This window comes from Myotis lucifugus, unplaced genomic scaffold (genome assembly GCF_000147115.1).
Source record: "Myotis lucifugus unplaced genomic scaffold, Myoluc2.0 scaffold_195, whole genome shotgun sequence".
NCBI lineage: Eukaryota > Metazoa > Chordata > Mammalia > Chiroptera > Vespertilionidae > Myotis > Myotis lucifugus.
The window spans coordinates 927,826-947,139 of NW_005871243.1; the positions used below are offsets into that span (position 1 = coordinate 927,826).

Below are 19,314 nucleotides of genomic sequence, written 5' to 3' on the forward strand. Positions count from 1 at the left end.
GACATCATGGGGTGCCCAGAAGGGCTTTCCTTTGAGGCCTTTGTTGGAATATTGATGAAGAGACAGGATAATAGGGAATTGGAAGTCATGTTCCCCAAACTCCATAATGAAAACTTTACAAAATTCTCATTGGAAAACTTTGGTTATAGTTAGCATACATAAATTCATACCAAGCTCATAAATATATTGGCTCCAAGAGCAGCTATGTCTTCATGACTTCCACATCTGTATCTCTGAGACCAGCTGTTTGCCTAATTCTGTGAGCTCCAAAATTCTTTTGCTTATGTGTTTACTGATCATCTCCACTTACTGTCCCCTCTTGTATGTATGGCCAAGGCACCGGCACTACCATCAACTCTCTCACCAAATGAGAACCTTGGGATTTGTTCTTGGGTTTTTCCTTTCTTTCATACCCTCCCTGCAGCTCAGAGATGACAGTTTCAGACAGTTCACACGCTAAGTATCTCTCTAATGTGTTCCTTCTCTACATCTCTACCATTTTGCCTTAGTTCATGTCTTCACTGACTGTACCCTAGATTGTTGCCATGCCCCTCTTAGTCAGTTCCCTACCTCTACTTATGCAATCACCAAGTGACTCCTGAAGAAACTTTATGAAGTGGTTGTTCCTTATTTTATTGTTCTGCTTATAAACCTTACATGGCACTCTTAATCTTTCAACATTCAATTCCAATTTTATAAATGGTTTTCAAGGCCCTAGGATTTGAGTCCAGCTCCCTTTTTCTCTTCCTGTATTCCTCTCCCCATCTCTAATCTGCTGCCACCTCTAAATACTTAGACACCTTGACCATATTTTTCACATCTCTGGGTTACTCACAGGCTAGTCCTTATGTTTATACCTGCTCTATTTTGATTATTCCCATTTCATCCCACCCCATTAGCAAACACCTGCTAGCCTTCTAATACTACATTCAAACAATCTCCTGGAAACCTTCTATCACATGCATCCCATTTCTGACTCACACCAGAAGTGGTCCATGCATCTGAGACGTGTTCCTATCTAATGACATCCAGTGTACTGTAGATTTCTATGCCTGCCTTCACTGATTGCACAAGCTCTGAGTAGCTTACAGTCATTCTTACATCAGTGGTCAAAAAACAAATAGTAAACAAGACTTGAAGAAAAAAAGGATAAAAGAAACAAAATGTAAGTGAACTGAAAGTTTGTTTGACACTGAGCCAGAGCTCTCTCATTCAGGCTCACAGAGAAGGCCGGGGGCGGGGGGGGGGGGGTGCCAGGGAATTTTGCCAGCCGATTAAGCTATATGTAGCTTGAAATTGGCCATGGTGGAAATATTTACACCAGGAAAATTATCAAGAACCACAAATCAGGGTTTTTGTTGATCAGAAAGTTCAGTTTTACAGCAGACGACTGAATAGTCATGATTATGGTACAGTCAATTCATCCAAGCTCTTGTCCATCAAACATGTGAATCACTAAAACTCCTAGATGCCAGTTGCTGACAGCTCACATCCCAAGTGTCTCTTCTCTCCATTCCTACCACAACTGCCTTAGTTCATGTCTTCACTGTCTCTGCCCTGGATTATGGCCTTCCAGTAGATTCCATCATGAGACAGTATTATTGTTTAAACCCACCACTAGAATGATCTTTGGGTAAGAAGCCTGCCAGTCTGAAATTGAGATAGATATCTTGGACTACTTGGGAAAAATAATGTACACTATTTTTTCTATAAGGAGGACACTGTACTGTTAGCCCACTATTTGTTGCCTATGAGGTAATTTTTCCTGTTATAGTGATAAGTAGATTTCTACAGATTGAATCTGTGCCCATAGCACTTATTTTCAACAATAGTGGGCCGGGGCTAGGTTACACCCTGTAGCTATCTGGCAGTGACAGTAATTTGATCACAATGGTGTTGACCCCATGACTTTTGACCTCATGATTATCCCATTCTATCCAACTGATCAAAAGCAATTCGTCAATGAAAATACCCACCAGGGGAGATGTTACTGAGGGGGGGCAGTTATTAGAGCCATCTCTGTCCTGACGCCTCATGTTGCCTCAGCAGCAGTTTGCTGCCACCCAGCCTGGTTCTAAGCATGCCCATAATGAACCCTGGTAAAGGGGTAAGAATGTGACGCGAGAATTCACGTCTCCTTCTAAGCCACACAGCCTCATTAAGAAACGAAAACATTTGTGTGCCTTCGTGCAGCTTTTCTCCCTCTGGGTCGCTGAAGCTCGCTGGCTGTCAGCACAGCACCACGGGCCCGAAAAGTTCAGAGAATGACTTCAATAATATGACAGCCTCTTCCATTTAAAATGGAATTCAATGCTGGCTTCCCTCAGAGGCATTCATTGAAATTCCGTGCATGACCCATTCCTCTAGTCATTTAACAATGTCTCTCATGTTTGCCCTGATTTGAAAAAAAAAGAAAGAAAACCAGCTTTGTGGTTGCGATAACATGGATCAGGACGGTGTAATTGCAGCGAAGAGGCCCCCGAGCCTGCAGTAATAGGATGGTTCATCTGATGTGTGTTGCCATTAGAAAATGACCCATGCATGCGCGGATGTTCTCAGGGGACAGTAAAGATGCTTTTAAGGAGTACACTCTGTGCAGTATGAAAGCTAATGAGCAAAAGAGCACGTACGAAGGAAACGACTGCTTCAGGAAGCCTGGTTCCACACACGGCCTGTCCCAGCTCTCCTCAAATTCATTAGGATGGACTGGTCGTCCCTGGGACACGTGCTGCATTACCCTGTTCCCCACGAGCCTCCCTGCAGGTCATTCTGCATCTATTCCTGAGAAACTAAAGCCACTGAATTATAAATGGTGAGCAAAAGAAAGGATAGATGCAGTGAGTGTCCATCAATAAGGGGAAGGCGACATTGACACAAAGACGAAAGAAGTCATGATAGATCTTAAGGGGAGGAAGCGCAATTTCTTGTCCTCCTCTTTTTGAATTCTTAGGACTATTTCATGCTATTTTACTTCATACCTAAGAACAGAATAGTATCTGATTATGATTTCCAGGCTAGGTATTTTTATCCAATATCTTAATTTTTGGATATGTTTGAAGATTAACAAAGGCTTCCAGTTAATCTATAGTACTTTCTCATTTTAAAACTCCTAATTAGAGTTTGTGGTTTCATACATTGGGAGGTTGGCATAGGCAGCAGTTCTCAACTTGTGGGTCACAACCCCTTTGGGGGTCGAACGACCCTTTCACAGGGGTCGCCTAAATACATCCTGCATATCAGATATTTACATTACGATTCATAACAGTAGCAAAATTACAGTTATGAAGTAGCAACGAAAATAATTTTATGGTTGGGGGTCACCACAACATGAGGAACTGTATTAAAGGGTTGCAGCATTAGGAAGGTTGAGACCACTGGCATAGAGAATGCTTCAAAAGATTCATTCCTTGCTTCTCAGGGCTGGCCCCCCTTGGCCTACATTGTCACACCTGGTTTTTTTACCTTGGACTTGTATTAGAGTAGGACAGCTCTGCAAAGACCAATGAAATCAGGTGCCTTCCTTAGTGCCCAAAGACCCCTGGTTCAGGAAACCACAGGGATACCATGATTATCATGCTGCATCTCTCTTCTCCCCTCCCAAGCCACCTAGAGCACCGGAGTGCCATAGGCAGATGAAGCTAGAAAGGACTTCCTTTCTGAGAGACAGTGCCCTAGCAACAAAGTAAACCTTGGGAACAAATCCATGATGTTCACAGCATTACAAAGCATCATGACAGCAGTCTATAATCTCCCAAAGTACAGCTTACGTGGCCTGGGGGATCTTGATTTCTCCAGGCCTTCATCTGACAGACTAGATTATTCTGCAGTCTCTGTTTATCTTTTTTCTCTTACCTATTTTTTATCATTCAAAATATGAATACTATTTTTGTTTCCAAAAGTCAAGAGACTGTCCTCAGGACAACCAGTTGCCTAGAATAGTCAAATAACCAAATTGATCTTACATTTCATGTGGAAATAAATTATTTTTACCTTATATTTTAATATCATGTTGATAAAGCAATTCAGAGGAAATATACAATGAGGAGAGACTGTGAGGAGAGCCATTCATTGAAAAGGTCCTAGAAATTGAAAGCTATAGAATCGGCTGATTAGAAACTAATGAGGTAAATGAGAGGACTAGAGTCCACCCGACTAACCCCACCCCACTCTAGCCCAGTTGTGCGTCTGGTGCCCCATTATTTGAGTGACAAATTTTAACACTGTTATTGAGAGGTTTGGGTTGATTTCAATTATGCTTTGCCTTTGATTTTCTTTCTTGGATACTAGCAAGATCTTGTTCAGCGAAGTGTAGATCATAACTCTTGTCCACTTTGCTCAATTGTTTTAACTACTGAGAAAACAATTAACACAGTAAATGGCCATTGAGCATCTGCCACGTTAAAGGGGTTATGTTAAGGTATGAAAGTTGGAAGAATGTGTAAGAAGTAGTCCTACCATCTAATGAGGAAAAGCAAGGATGCCAAAGTCGGAAAACTACAACTTATAGTCTAGCTTTCTCTCCTCGTAGCTGCGTGGCCTCAGACAAGTACCTACATCTCTCTAAATCACAGTTTTGTTTTTATAAAAGGTTAGTACCAGTGACCGCCTCTCAGGATTGTTGTGACAATACGGGAAAAGCTCTTCATTCACTGTTTGGATTAGAGTAAGTGATCACCGAGTAGAGCTGGTTAGCTAGTTTATAACGGAAAGGCTTCAACGGAGATGAAAGTGTAGAGGAACTGATAGAATTCAAGGAACAAACCAGGCAGATATTGGAAAGTGGCGCAATGCGGGAACTATAAAAAGTCAGCAAAGGGAGAGGCAGGCCTGCAAAAGCATATTTCTTCTTCGTATTGTTCCCCAGCTAGGCCACGGCTGAGCTACTGCAACCCCATCACAAAATTATGTGCAAACAGCAGAGATTGGATTCTGAATCCAAGAGCTAGCTCATTCCTTAGGAACTTGGAGAAACATTTGTATTTTGACTCTCCCAAGATCAGTGATTTTTATATTAGCAGGTTATTCATTTCAGTCATTTGCAAAGACCTTCTACCATATTAAGGAGACTTCCCTTAATAAACACAACATGAAAATTACCCTGCCTGGGCGGGTTGGGGAGGTGATAAGAACTGCCTCGCTTCTCAGTTAATTTGTTCTGTAGATATTTGTCCCCTTTACACCCTTTCCCCATCTTCAACCTCCAAAACCAGCAGCCAGGGAAACAAAAACCTGAAAGTACAGGTTACTACTTTGTCATTGTCATTCATTTTCAAAATGTTGGATCTGTAACAAAGTATTCAAATAAAGTACGAGCTTAAATAATGTCGATCGTAATCATGCCAATTTATAATCCCCAATTTACATTCCTTGACAGAATATTAATGAGTTATACTCAAACTACAAATAATATTCAATGATGGTTGTATTGTAGTAGAAACACTATTACATATTCAGATTTATGAGACCCAGGCATTTTAAATGTTATAACTCCTCCATCTTAGGGGGATGCATTCTTCTACTTGCTAGGAGGCATTTGTCCACTCCTAACATTTTTACCACCAGAAAATAAAGGAGGCATGTGACTTGAAAATTGAATTAATCTTGACTGAAAGAAATAATAAAAATCACTAATGTCTTCATGGTCTCCATAGCACGCCTACAGGGTAGATACTGGTGGTGTTTCTGTTTCCCAAGATGTATTCTATCTTGCTAATCCTCAATAAATATGAAAAACTGATCATTTCACAGCTGAGAATTGACAAACCGGAACACATTTCTCATTTGAATAGACGAGATAAGCAGGTTGCCATCTCTGCCTTCGGGTGTGCTGTGTCCCAGGCAGACGCTGTCAGTTCATTCTTAGGTCACTGCTATCGCATTTCTATTTGTCTGTTTCTGGACCGGAGCTCAGATTCACATTCCACACGGCCTCCTTCCTGTCTGAAGGACCACGCTGCTACCTACCTGCTGTAACATAATTTACAGAAATGGGACCTCCAATTAAACCATTCCAGGTGTAAATCTCTTGCCCGGAGAGCAAATTGAGTAACGAATGGGATTCATGAATATAAATTGGGCTTTCTTTATACTTAAGTTTTCATTTCAAAATTGTAGAGCTTCATTCGCTCCCCCCATAAATCTTTATTTGCCTTAAGTGTGTTTACTGTGGGAAGCCCAGCGCAGAGCTGGTAGCCCATTGCTATGCATAACTGAATATTAAAGTGCACAAATCATCAGACGGAGGGGGCCCTGGGAGGGAGTCACGCAGCCTCTGCGTCTGGTCTGGGCTCTCGGCAAAGATGAATCGCGCTCCCACGGACTCTGCCCCTTTACTGGGAAGCGGCCACACCACCTCCTTGCTCTTTTCTTTCCTTGAATATTATCTGATGTGTGCCTTCCAGAACATTCTGTTTGTTGAATGTCATCACATCTCTATTATCGTAAGACTTATTTTCTCTTCACCCCAGTTTGGGCTTAAAGCTGGTATAATGGTGACTCTCTCCTAGGCCACCTCTATTCAGTTTTGAACAGACTCCGTGAAAGGATGGGAGGAGTCACTAAGCAAATACATAAATAATAGAAGCAACTCCCCCCCCCACACACACACACCTCCTGACCCCCTCTCTCCCATGCTGTCCTCTCCTCTTTTTGTCTACATGATAGCTGTGGGTATTCTGCCAAGGTCCACTGAGGCCAGCTGGCCTTTCACCATATGACCAAATGCAAGTCAAAAATGTAGGACATTTCTCTAATTTTCAACCTGTACTTTGACTCTTCATCTGGCAATAAGGCTTTATTATATTTACCATCACAGGGACTTCAGAATGGGTTCACACTGCCTACCCTTTGCTATAGAACTAAATGGCCAGGAAGACTGTTGGGCCTACGTTTTCCACCACCATACCCAGTTATTTTCTGTGTTTCACAATTACTGTTACGATGAATTTGGTGTGGCTAACCTTTTTACCTCCAGAAAAATAAATGGTGTGTGGCTAGGAGAAATGTAAAAACGAAATAGTAAAACAGCAACAGACTTTTTTTAGAGTCAACAGATATATGAATTAGAGTGGAAGACCTAGACAATGGGAAATAATAGAAGACATTTTTTATGGGCAATTAATATTAAAAGAAATTTCTCCCAAGTGTCTCTGCGTATGAGACATTCTGGGAGGTAGTGAGGACGGTGACATGGCCTTAGTCACATTTCTTGTTTCCTAGTCTGATGGTTTTTCCCTGCTGTATAAACTGTAAATGATTTTAGCTGATGTTACTAGTCTAACCCGCAGAGCATATTAAAGGAAGGCCGTCACTGTGTACTGTGGGCAGAGTGTGGCTGGTGGGGGGGGAGGTCACCACTCTTAATTGTATTCTTAATAGGTGGTGACTTTATAAAACTTCAAAATCACTCATTAAAACTATGAAAATGAAGGCGAGGAATAGGAACGTAAAACAATGGGACATGTAGAGAAAGTCAAAAGGTGACTTTCTAGATTACATACTTGCTCCACCCACTGATTGCAGGCACAGGCAGGCCTCTCAAGTTCTCTCTCTCTGGTCGTCCAGACTGACTACTCCTTGTGTCATCCCTTTGATGAATATAGCTGACCTCCTAACTCAGTGGCTCTTGGCAATTCATGTTTCCACATATTTCTAAAATGGACGAAGATACTTTTTTTGTATGGCCAAGGATAGGAAAATATTGTCCTCCATAAAGACTATACTATAATTTTATCCTTCTTCACCTTCCTCAATATAAGGTAAAACTCTCACATGCACTCAAAATATAGATTATTTATTAATAATGCATATCAATTAGGAATTTTTTTACCTTTTGTCCCAGTTTTTGAAATCTAGTTGTAAGACTTACTTTAATGTATGTTGAGAAAAATCTAAGATCTTAAAGATTCTCCCTCAGAGAATTGTATGAAGAAAGCAGCTGCGGTGGGAATGCAGACTGCTGCAGCTGCTATGAACAACAGTATGGAGTTTCCACAGAAAAGTTAAATATGGAACTGCTATTTGACCCAGAGACCCAACTGCTGGGAATATATCCTAAGAAATCCAAAATACCAACCAGAAAGAATATATGCACCCATATGTTCATAGCAGTGCAATTTCTAATAGCTAAGATCTGGAAACAGCCCAAGTGCCCATCAGTAGATGAGTAGATAAAGCTGTGGTACATTTATGCCATGGAATACTATGTAGCTGTAAAAAAGAAGGATCGCTTACCCTTTAAGACACCATGGAAGGACCAGGAGAGTATTATGCTAAGAACACTATTAAGCAAAATAAGCCAATCAGAGAAAGAAAACTTTCATATGATCTCACTCATATGTGGAATCTAATGAACAAAATGAACTGATGAGCAAAATAGATCCAGAGTCAGACTGATGAATCTCAGGGGGAAGGCAGGAGTGCGTGGGTGGGTGGATAGAGATTAACCAAAGAACTTGTATACATATATGCATAACCCATGGACACAGACAATAGTGTGGTGAAGGTCTGGGGGTTGAGGAGACAGATGTGGAGTGGAGGAGGTAAATGGGGGATAAAGGGGTGCAACTGTAATACTTTCAACAATAAAGATTAAAAAGAGAGAGGGAAAGAAGCTGCACTGATTCCTAGGTACTCAGTGCATTTAGTAACTTGGGCTCTGGAAGGACCTTGTTGACAGCAGGAAGCAAATTTGTTTCATTTCTCTGCCACCATAACATTTCACCTAAATCGTCACTTTTCCCCAACATGTACAAGAACAGTTCACAGCCTTCCTTTAAGAATACTTAAACTACTTGTGGTGATTAAAATAATTAGAACACATAAATGCTGGCCCACCAAAAGAAAAGAAACTCAATTACCCTCCCAGAAGGACACAAACAGATAAAATTTTTACACGTTGCCTTCTGGATCATCTGTTACATGTACGTGGTCACATATTGGAGTGTTTTACCAGAATGTTCTCACAGAACAAAAACATGCAGTTCCTTTCACTTGCTTTTGTGGTCTTTTGTCTAAGGAAAAGGACATCGAATCAGTCAGGGAGGGAATCGTTTTGTTCATGAGGACACAGAAAGTAGAATGCATGTTTGGTGCCCTAGGGGTGACATGAGGTTATGCAGAAAGGTGAAAAAGTGTGTGTCAATTTAATTAGAAAAGAACTTGATAATCTGTGAATTCTCCAAATATCATCAAAACCAAAGCAAAAGACATAGGAAAGATATAAATTATATCTGTCAACTTATGTCAATAGAGGTGCCTGTGTTTGTCATGAATTTACCATTGGCACAACATGCTCATTGGATTACTCTGCATAAAGATGGAAATATCAGTCAATTTTGAAGAGCCGTACTCTTGTCCCCTCTTAGAACCCCCACCCAAAAAAAGCATTCTTACAAAGCAAGCATTTGGGTAACACTTTCCTAATGTGGAGATGGAGATGTCTGAAGATTGGCTTGTAAACAAATGCTCTCACCCCACCAAATATCACTTGTGTTTTTCCTGGCACAACCAGTTCAAAAGGTGGTTTTCCTTTGCAGGTTACCAGCCCGTCTTGTCTGGTCAACAGGGGTTCCAAGGCCTGATGGGAGTGCAGCAGGCTCAGAGTCAGAGCGTCATGAGCAACCAACCAGGAACTCCGGTGCAAAGTGTGATGGTCTCCTACCCAACAATGTCTTCTTATCAGGTGCACATCAGTAGGGTTATAACATAGCACTGGCCAAACAACAGGCTGTGGGTACACCCCCATGCTGGGTGGGTGCTAGGCACAGCCACTATTCATGGTTAACTTTGAGTCAAGGTTCTAACGGACGAATAGAACATGGGAAATGCCTGCTTCTATAATTACTGTGGCATGTGCCTGCCTTGCCAGTGTGGTTCCATATAAACTTTCTATTCATGCAAGAAAAGTCTTTAGTCCAAACTTCTATTGATGAAGACCTTTGGGCATTCTATAGAAATGTTGCTTATTGGGAGAAAGCCCTCAAATTACCATTCATTTTTTTACATACTCCCCCAAAACTTCATTTTACTACAATTATAAGTTATGAGATTTTAAAATGGCATCTCAGATTCATTCAAAGGACATTTATGGAGCCTAACAACTGCATTTCCATAGTGTTGTGCACTCTAGAAGAGGAAGTGAAGGATAGTAAAATGCTTTAATCATTGTGTTTAGCTGCACCAAGTAACCAGGTACTTCTGGCCCTGAAGAATCTATCCTCAGCCCTCCTGCCCTGACAGCCCTTACTCACACTGTGTCAATGTCTACCTCCAGCTCCATGTTAGATGTTCTTTAAAGCTGAGAAGGACTTAGGTGCCTGGGACAAAAGCCCCTCTTGCTCCAGTTGGCTCTGGGTCACTTTGTTTGCGTAATACCAGAACAGGAGCATGGCTTTCCCAACAGAGAAATCCAGAATGGAGGTCCAGAGTGCTGTCCCAGGATGGTAACAAGAGAGAGGACAGAAGCTCAGAACTAACAGCTCTGCAAGTCTTCTGCATGCCAGACATGTACTAAGCATCGTACATCATCCTTGCAATCCCCTAGGTGGCACTTGAAGTACCTGACATTATGCAAATGGTCTAAATCAGAGAGGTTAAGTGACTTGTCCAATGTGAAACAGCAAATAAAAGGTAGAGCTGAGATCCGTGAACCCAAAAACTTGAATATTTTTCACGACATCACAGTATCTCGTTGCACACCCCAAAATAACCTCTTCACGAACAGTTCTCTCTTGTGTCTTTCTGCAGGTGCCAATGACCCAGGGTTCTCAAGGACTGCCCCAGCAGTCATACCAACAGCCAATCATGCTACCTAACCAGACAGGTCAAGGGTCACTCTCAGCCACTGGAATGCCTGTTTACTGTAACGTCACACCGCCGACCCCTCAGAACAACCTTCGGCTGATTGGCCCACACTGTCCCTCCAGCACTGTCCCCGTGATGTCAGCTAGCTGCAGGACAAACTGTGCGAGTATGAGCAATGCCGGGTGGCAGGTCAAATTCTGAGCGCTCTGGCTGTGGTACATTTCTTCAGATATTACTCATGGCCTTTATGGGAAGAGGAGCAAAAATGGGAAAACTGGCTGAGGACTTAACTATTCACTCAACACTCAAATGATTGCTGCTGGTATTCTGTAAAAAAACAAAACAAAACAAAGACTAATACACACATTAGCTGGTTAATGGTGCATATTTCTGTCATGTCTGCTAGGTATGCCTTTATAGCTTAGCTAGTGACATGAATTCATCAAGGTAAGATTTTCTCCTACCACTGAATACCACTGTGTAGACCATAATATCCCTAATTTGGATTATTAGTTTTGTACTTTGTGTTGAGTTTGTGATGCTAAAAGTATTTAAAAATTATATACTGAACTCATATTGTACCAAAGCTGTAATGGAAAAGCAAAGAATTGATGACTGGAAGGAATAATTTATATACACTATAGAGTTTTCTTTTTTTAATGGATATATACTGTATTGTAGTGTTCAATCAAAAATAAAACTATTTGACCTTATGGAGGAAGGTCATGTTTTTACCACCAGTTTGGTTCACTCTCTCTTCCAATATGTGTTTGCTTATATGTCACTGGTTTCCCCTTTGAGCTCTATTTCATGAATAAGGCACAGAACAGATGTTCCAGGGGTTTGTAAGTGAACTGGGATCACATTGTAGGCAAACACTTAGCCAACTGCAATCCCTTGTCCTCATACGACAGGGGTCCCAGTAGTGAGATGGCATCTATTTCATCCATTCGTTGACTTCACATTTTTGAAATATATACCTTGGTTTTAGTATTAGGCCTATTGAATACATGTAGCTATTCTTCCCCAGTTAGGAAAACCTGAGTGTCTTGGTAACAGCAGTCCTATATCAAACCCTATTTTACCTTCATTCAAGTTCCATCTACCTGGGAAATAAGATTTCTTCTCTTAAGGGGAAATTAGAAGGGGGATGCTCTAATTCCATTGATTATATTGGGTCATACGATGTCACCTGCCACTCGTATTTGACTCAGAGGCTAATGTTTGTCCCAGTAACTGAATAAGGTAAAATATAGCAATCATTTAGTCACAAAGATTCAGAACATTGGCAAAAACTTCTTTAAAGAGGCTTGTTCCAGGCACTGGCCAGGTAGCTTGATTGGTTAGAGCACTGTCCCAGCACACCGACATTGTGGGTTCGATCTCGGGTAAGGGTGCAGACAAGAATCAACAAGGAATGCATAAATAAGTGAACAACAAATCGATGTTTTTCTCTCTCTCCCTTCCTCTACCTAAAAATCAATCAATAAAAATGTTTTAAATAAAATAAAAAGTAAAAGAGCCTTCTTTCTGTCTAATTCCAAAACATTTACTCTCCTGTAGATGCTGCAATTAAGATTGACTTGACAAATAATAGCAGAACTTTGAATGTCAGCTTTGGCCCACTGATAGGTTTTATAGGAATAAAATCCCAGAGCTTTTGCTTTACTTTCATAGCACCGGACTAGTAGTTTTGTTATTTAATACTCTCTGCCTAAAAACTATTATTACCAATAAGAGGGATGTGCAAAATATATCTGGATAATCCCCACTTAGCATCACAGCCAACTTGGTCATTTACAGCTGAAATTGAAACAAATTGTTTGGGCTTCCTAAGTAATATATAAGCAATATCCTAGAATAGCAGTTTCTCAATTAAAGGGTGTCCCAAAATTCACGCAAGTAATTTTGATAGAAAACATAGGTTTATAATTAAAAATTATAAATTCTTTATTGATTCATAAAGTATACAGTATAGGGTTATGTATGGAATAGCATATTGGGTAAATGGCCTCCACACCTTTGCTGGCACATACGCACTCTTTTGTTGAAATTTTCCATGACCGTTTTGCATAAATGTGGCTGAATTTCGATGAGGCTCATTTTCATCTTGATGGCTTGGTTAATCAACAAAATGGTTGCATTTGGGGTTCAGAAAATCCACAAGTGATTGTTGAGAAACTAATGCATCCACAATGTATCACTGTTTGGTGCGGATTTTGGGCTGAAGGCATCATCGGACCATTGTTCTTCAAAAATGCGGCTGCTTAGGCAGTAACAAAAGAGTGCGTATGTGCCAGAAAGCTGTGGAGGCCATTTGCCCGATATGCTATTCCATACATAACCCTATACTGTATACTTTATGAATCAATAAAAAACTTACTATTTTTCATTATAAACCTGTATTTTCTATCAAAATTACTTCTTGCGTGATTTTTGGGACACCCTTTATTTCCATGGAAGACTCCTTTCTTAGGATACTTGTAGTTGTTATATGAAAAAGACCATAGACAATTATAATTGGGAGACATGGTTGATGAAGGTTAAGTGATCTTTTAAAAAACCTTCTGATTTATGCAAGCCTTTAATCTATCAGTTTATGTCATGAATTTCCAAGAGGGAGACATAATGTGTACAGTTCCTCAAACTTAATTGAACACAATATCCATTTATCACAGACTATATCAAAAGACTAATATCATGAAGAAGATTTTTAAAAATCATAGTAGAGTCCCAAAACAAGAGTGCAAGTTTAGTTACTGTATTTCTATAGAAGCCATGTTATATATAAAAATGCAATATCACAACCCTACTTCCGATAGCTTTTGGTGACTAAGTGCACACTTCCTCCATGAATGTGTAAACCTAGAAGGTATGCCATATTGCCAATATTTCTAGACCTTTTTATTTTCAAATTTATTAACATTGAAGAACTTGGTATTTATACTTATATCTAAAACTATAGTAATAGCTCTATATATAAGTATAGGTATCTCTAATGATTCTGTACACTCTATGTGAGTATGACAGGGGTGAGAGACTTACGCATTCATTTATTGCACTTACTAATTTCCAGACCTTGAGCCACAGTTGGTAAAGCCCCTGCTCTTAGGAAGTTTATGAGCTTTCAGAATTAACTATAGCAGTCTATAAATCACTAAAAGTATAGGAAATTAGTCACAGGTCTCATGTGAAAAATACATGTTAAAGATAGGTTTTTTTAGAGAAGGAGCAGATGGTTTTGGGCTGTGGTTTTATGAGGCTTTTTACCACACTGATGAAATTTGGGCATGCAGACATGATGGTGGAAGAGTTATAGTCCCAGGCAAGAAAAATGCCCGAAAGAAAAGGAAAGAAGCAGGAAACATGAGCATCATAATTCAGGTTGATTGGAGTAGGAGGTGACTAGATAGGAGGAGGGGACAGGATGAGTATTTGGAAATTCATAATGGGCCTGGTTGGCATGACCTTGAAAGCCAAAGAGTTAACAGGCAAACAGAAGCTTCTGAAGATGTTTGAATGAAAGGTAATTATGATCTCAGCCACAGTTTATAAAGAAGTATGGGCCTCAAGAAGCAGGATGGATTAGAGTTGAAAAGGCTCTTCCCTCGGCAACTGGGGGTGAACACGATAGTTAAGGTCTGGCACTGAGCTGCAGCTACAGCATGGTTGGAATAAGTCAGAGCCAGTACTAGCTTCTAAGTCTTAACTCTTAGCAATTCACTGCATGCATGGCAAAGCTTTAGCGGTGTGTATCTTGTTTTTGCCTCTTGGACAGAAACGCCTGCATGTAAGTGCCCTATCTTAGGCTGCATTACAAGACAAGGTTACTATAACCTGTCAGGGTAAAACAAAAGAAGACTGAGCCGAAGTTGGAGACAGCATGGGAAGGCTGCCAAGTCCCCATCATAGTATATTTGGTATCAATATATAATATGCAGTGAAATCTGATATCAAATTCCTATTCCCTCTTCTTTTTTAAAAAAAGGTGAGAACTCTTATTCATTATGCCTCAGAAAAAAATAAAATTGTTTTCTGTACCTTTGTGGATGCCACTTTTACACAAGACCAGAAATCCTTGCTTCTTCCCATGTGATTTTGCCCCAAGCCCTCTCTACCAAGAAAGTTGTTCTCTTCAGAGCTTTGAGATTATTTTCCTACAGTTCTCAACTTCAGTGTTTGTCTCAAGTTCAAACCTGTATCACGCGTTTTCTGTGGGGTGTTGTGACCTCCCATCTTCTCTACAGAACGATTTGCCACTATTTTGTGATATCAGTGGTAAGAGCGTCTCCCTCTTTGAGCGGGTCCTCCTGCTCTAGGCATTGTGTGCACACAGCGGGGGTGAGAGGCATCTGATAATCTCCTGTAGAGGAAAATCACTTCCTGATTGATGTCCTCGCACAGATCTGATTCTTCCATTGGGCATGAGGCCGACTTCTCTAACACGATATTCACCAGAAGCGCAGGGAGCGCCGGGATGCTTGTGTTTGTTATTTGATTGGTTTTGTTTTGCTGCTTTATTCCATTTTACTCTCCATGTTGGCACAGAAGGAGAGGAGCGAGGTCAGAAATTGAGCAAACAGGGGAAGACATGAATCTGAATAGGGGTGAACACTGCAACTGGATTGGATAGACAGTCACAGAACAAACCCAGCAGGGATTCACGGTGCGGCACAGGCCCAGCCCGGCAGCATCTGGTTGGAGGAGAGTCGTTCTGAGTGCTCACAGCTTCACTCCTTCAGTGTCGGGTACAGAGAGGGGACTGGAGGCTTTGCAGGGGTGGGGAGGGAGAAAATAGGGCAGAGAGAGATAGAGGGCCTGGTATTCAAATAGAGCAGCTTATTGGAAAGTTTCGATTCACTTTCTTGCTAGAAGATCCAGTGGCCCCCTATGAATGGCCCTAGAACAGTGATAGCGAACCTATGACACGAGTGTCAGAGGTGACACGTGAACTCATTTTTTGGTTGATTTTTCTTTGTTAAATGGCATTTAAACATATAAAATAAATATAAAAAATATAAGTCTTTGTTTTACTATGGTTGCAAATATCAAAAAATTTCTATATATGACAGGGCACCAGAGTTAAGTTAGGGTTTTTCAAAATGCTGACACGCCGAGCTCAAAAGGTTCGCCATCACTGCCCTAGAAAATACTTCTGGCTATGGTGGTGGCCAGTTAGGGCCATACTGCTTCCTCTGTTTCCCCGAAGTTTTCAGTGTGTTAATATCTTGGAGACCATCAACGTTCACATTGCCATGATGCATCATAAGACCCCCACTTCCTACAGTTTGATTTCTTTTGTATATGGAGTTGGCAGCTGCCTCTCCTGTGTTCTTAAGCAAGAAAGTCAATAGACACCTGTCTGTGCAAATGTGTTCTCCCCTTTTGTATAAAAGACGGCTAATGCAGGTCCACGTTTCCCTGAAGAAATATGAGTGTGCTTCCCTTTCCATTACAGGGACATTGGAAGAAACACCAGGTACATAGCACAGTCTGGATTGTTTGACACAAATAACTCAATCCCATGAATTGTTTCTAAACTGATGAAAAACAGACACAGGAAAATCGCCAGTTTGTTTGAAGAAATAGCACGATCTACCTGTCTTTTCCGAGTGTTTTCAAGTTTTAGTCTATCAGACTGAGGCCACATTTTCCAATGAGATGCACAAGCCAATTTCATCCTTTTCAAAAGAGAGAGGAGTTACTTAAGGTGCCTAATAGCAGTGTAATAGAGAGCAATGGCCTGCGACTGAAAAAGCAGCAATTTAAATTGGACATTAAGAAAATTTCACTCGAAGCAAGGGCAATTATGCCATGAAATCATTTCCTAAGGGAGAAGCAGGGAGATGCCATTAAAAGACGTGTTTAAAAAAGAGGAGATGAAAACAATTGTAGCTGAACCTGCAGGAGGATCGTTTTATGATTTATTGCTTAGCTAGGCCTGCATGTCATCCTCACTGGAGAGTGACCAGGCTCAGGGAGCTGACTTTACGGCAGGGAGGGAGCTGTATTCTATTCTGTATTCTACTCTGTATTCTATTTCTCTTCATGCAAAAACGTAAAGTTACAAATGGAATATGTATAACAGAGGCAAAGAGAACCTGGGGGCCTCTAGTTATTCAAAATCTACTCTGTGTCTTACAATATTTTTAAACACACAGGTATCCACATCTATTATCTATTTCTATCTAATCTTATGTATATTTTCAAGCAACTGATTGATTTGTTCAAATCAGTGGCTTTAGTCAGCTGGTGTTACTGGCAGAGGATGCGAGGCCTGGTTGTCTTTCACACCAATACATTGCTCTACCTGCAGTGTGGGATCTAAAAAGCGTCCTTTGCCTGAAGTCAGAAGTCGAGTTTAAGGCTTGCACGGGGGTTGTGCAAGGCCCTTGGACCGCTCACAGTTTCACACTCACATTTACAAATGGAAAGGTGGCATGCCCTATCAGCTGAACAGTGTTCACTAATAGAGGACGGTCAAGTTTTTAGTGCATCCTTGTATGTGATTCTGAATGAATAAGAAGTTGCCACATTGGCCTACAAAATGCCCCAAAACTCTCAATATTAAGGTACACTCTGGCAACCTATGCATTTTAGTGGCTGTTTTATATCTTCTCTTGTGCTAAGAGGAACCCATCATGGCCGTCTCCTTTCCCGTCTTGCTATCCCCTAACTCCGTGGTTGGCAAACCATGGCTCGTGAGCCACATGCGGCTCTTTGGCCCCTTGAGTGTGGCTCTTCCACAAAATACCACGTGCAGGCGCGCACATACAGTGCGATTGAAACTTTGTGGCCCATGCGCAAAAGTCGGTATTTTGTGGAAGAGCCACACTCCAGGGGCGAAAGAGCCGCATGTGGCTCGCGAGCCGCGATTTGCCGAGCCACAGTTTGCCAACCACTGCCCTAATTCACTCTGGAAAAGGGGCATATCACACCTTACTCAGTCTACATCAGTATATGAGACACCTACACTATCACTAGCCCTTGTATGTAATGGGTGCGTCTACCTGGGACAATTGGAAGACGCAGTGTTTGTATTCAGCCTTATTTACACATAAGTGTGTAAGCACCACACTACACCAGGGTGGACGCACACTGTGACTGTGGCTGCCTGAATGTGGGCTCAGTGTCCTATGGATGGTCAAGTCATGAAGGCAGAGGACTCAGAAGTGCCTCCAGAAATCCTGCCTTAGTTTCCAATGTCTGCTAGATTAAAGTAGATGAAAATCCCAAGTAAGTCAGGATATATTAGCTAACATGATGAGGGCAATCCATTTACAGTGCATACATAGATCAAATCATCATCTTGTACACTTTCATACCTCACAATTTTCTCAATTATACCTCACTGAAGCTGAAGTAAAGAATCCTAAATATAAAATGCAAAGCCATAAAATGTTAGAAGAAACCTTGGGAGAACATCTTCATGTCCTCAGGTTATGTACTGATCTTTTTAGAGAAGACAGAAAAATCACAATAAAGAAAAATCATTAGTAAATTGGGATTACTATACAAATTAAAACTCCTATAAAAACAACACCAGGGCAAGGTGAAAAGAGAAGCTATTGACTAGAAAATATTCTATGTACTCAAAATATATAAATCAGTAAAAAATACACATAACCCAAAAGAAAAATAAAGAACTGAATTAAACAATCAATTCACTGAATAGTAAACTTGCATGCTCAAAACATATTTAAATAAAAACTCAATACCACTAGAGATCAGGAAAATGATAAATTTAAAATTCCAGATATTATTTTCCTGTCAATCGCATTAGCAAAAATTAACAAATCTAGCAACAATAGGTATTAGGTGAGAACGTGAAGCAACAGGGCTCTTATTCACAATTGGGGGGTGTATGAATTGGTACAATCACTTTGGAAAACAAAGTAACATTATCTAGTAAAGTTGAAAATAAGGATATGCAGCGTCCAACAATTCCACCTGTAGGAAATACCCTGGAGTGTCCCTTGCACAGGTAAGCAAGAACATGCTTACAGGCATGATTAATGGCAGTGCTTTTAAAAGAACAAGTTGGAATCAACCTAAATCCCCACAAGTAGGAGAATGGATAAGTTAATATTCATACAATGAAATTTAATGCAACAGTAATAATGAATTAACTAGAGCTGTAAATATCAGCATGGAAAATTCTCAAAGACATAAATTTGTAATAAACATACAAATAGTGGAGAAATATTTAAAACATGATGCTGAAATTTGAAAGCATTCAGAATAACACTATGTGTGGGTTTTGGCTATGGATAAAGTGCAATTTAAAATGTGCAATAAATACTGTGCATGGGAATAATAAATATTAAATTCAAGCCACTGGTTAATTCTGAAGAGAAGGGACTAAGAAATGAAACGGGCATATTTACCTTAGAATCTTTAAGTAGATCTGAAATATCAGATGTGAAACAAATGGAAGACCAATAATTTCACAAATAAATAGGTGGCTAAATACTGGATTGTTTGCAGTTTATTCTCTAGATTTTTCTGAAA

General features: G+C 40.6%; 1 protein-coding gene across 1 annotated transcript in view; it reads left to right on the forward strand.

Moving 5' to 3' along the window:
- ARPP21 (cAMP regulated phosphoprotein 21) overlaps positions 1–12,258 on the forward strand; it is a 102,842-nt gene extending 90,584 nt beyond the window's left edge. Inside the window, exons 20-21 of the mRNA XM_006097077.3 lie at positions 9,537–9,682; positions 10,747–12,258. Of these exons, the coding sequence (XP_006097139.1) occupies positions 9,537–9,682; positions 10,747–11,004 (404 nt within the window). The 3' untranslated portion in view covers positions 11,005–12,258. The remainder of the gene's footprint in view (positions 1–9,536; positions 9,683–10,746) is intronic.
- The last annotated feature ends 7,056 nt before the right edge of the window (positions 12,259–19,314 follow it).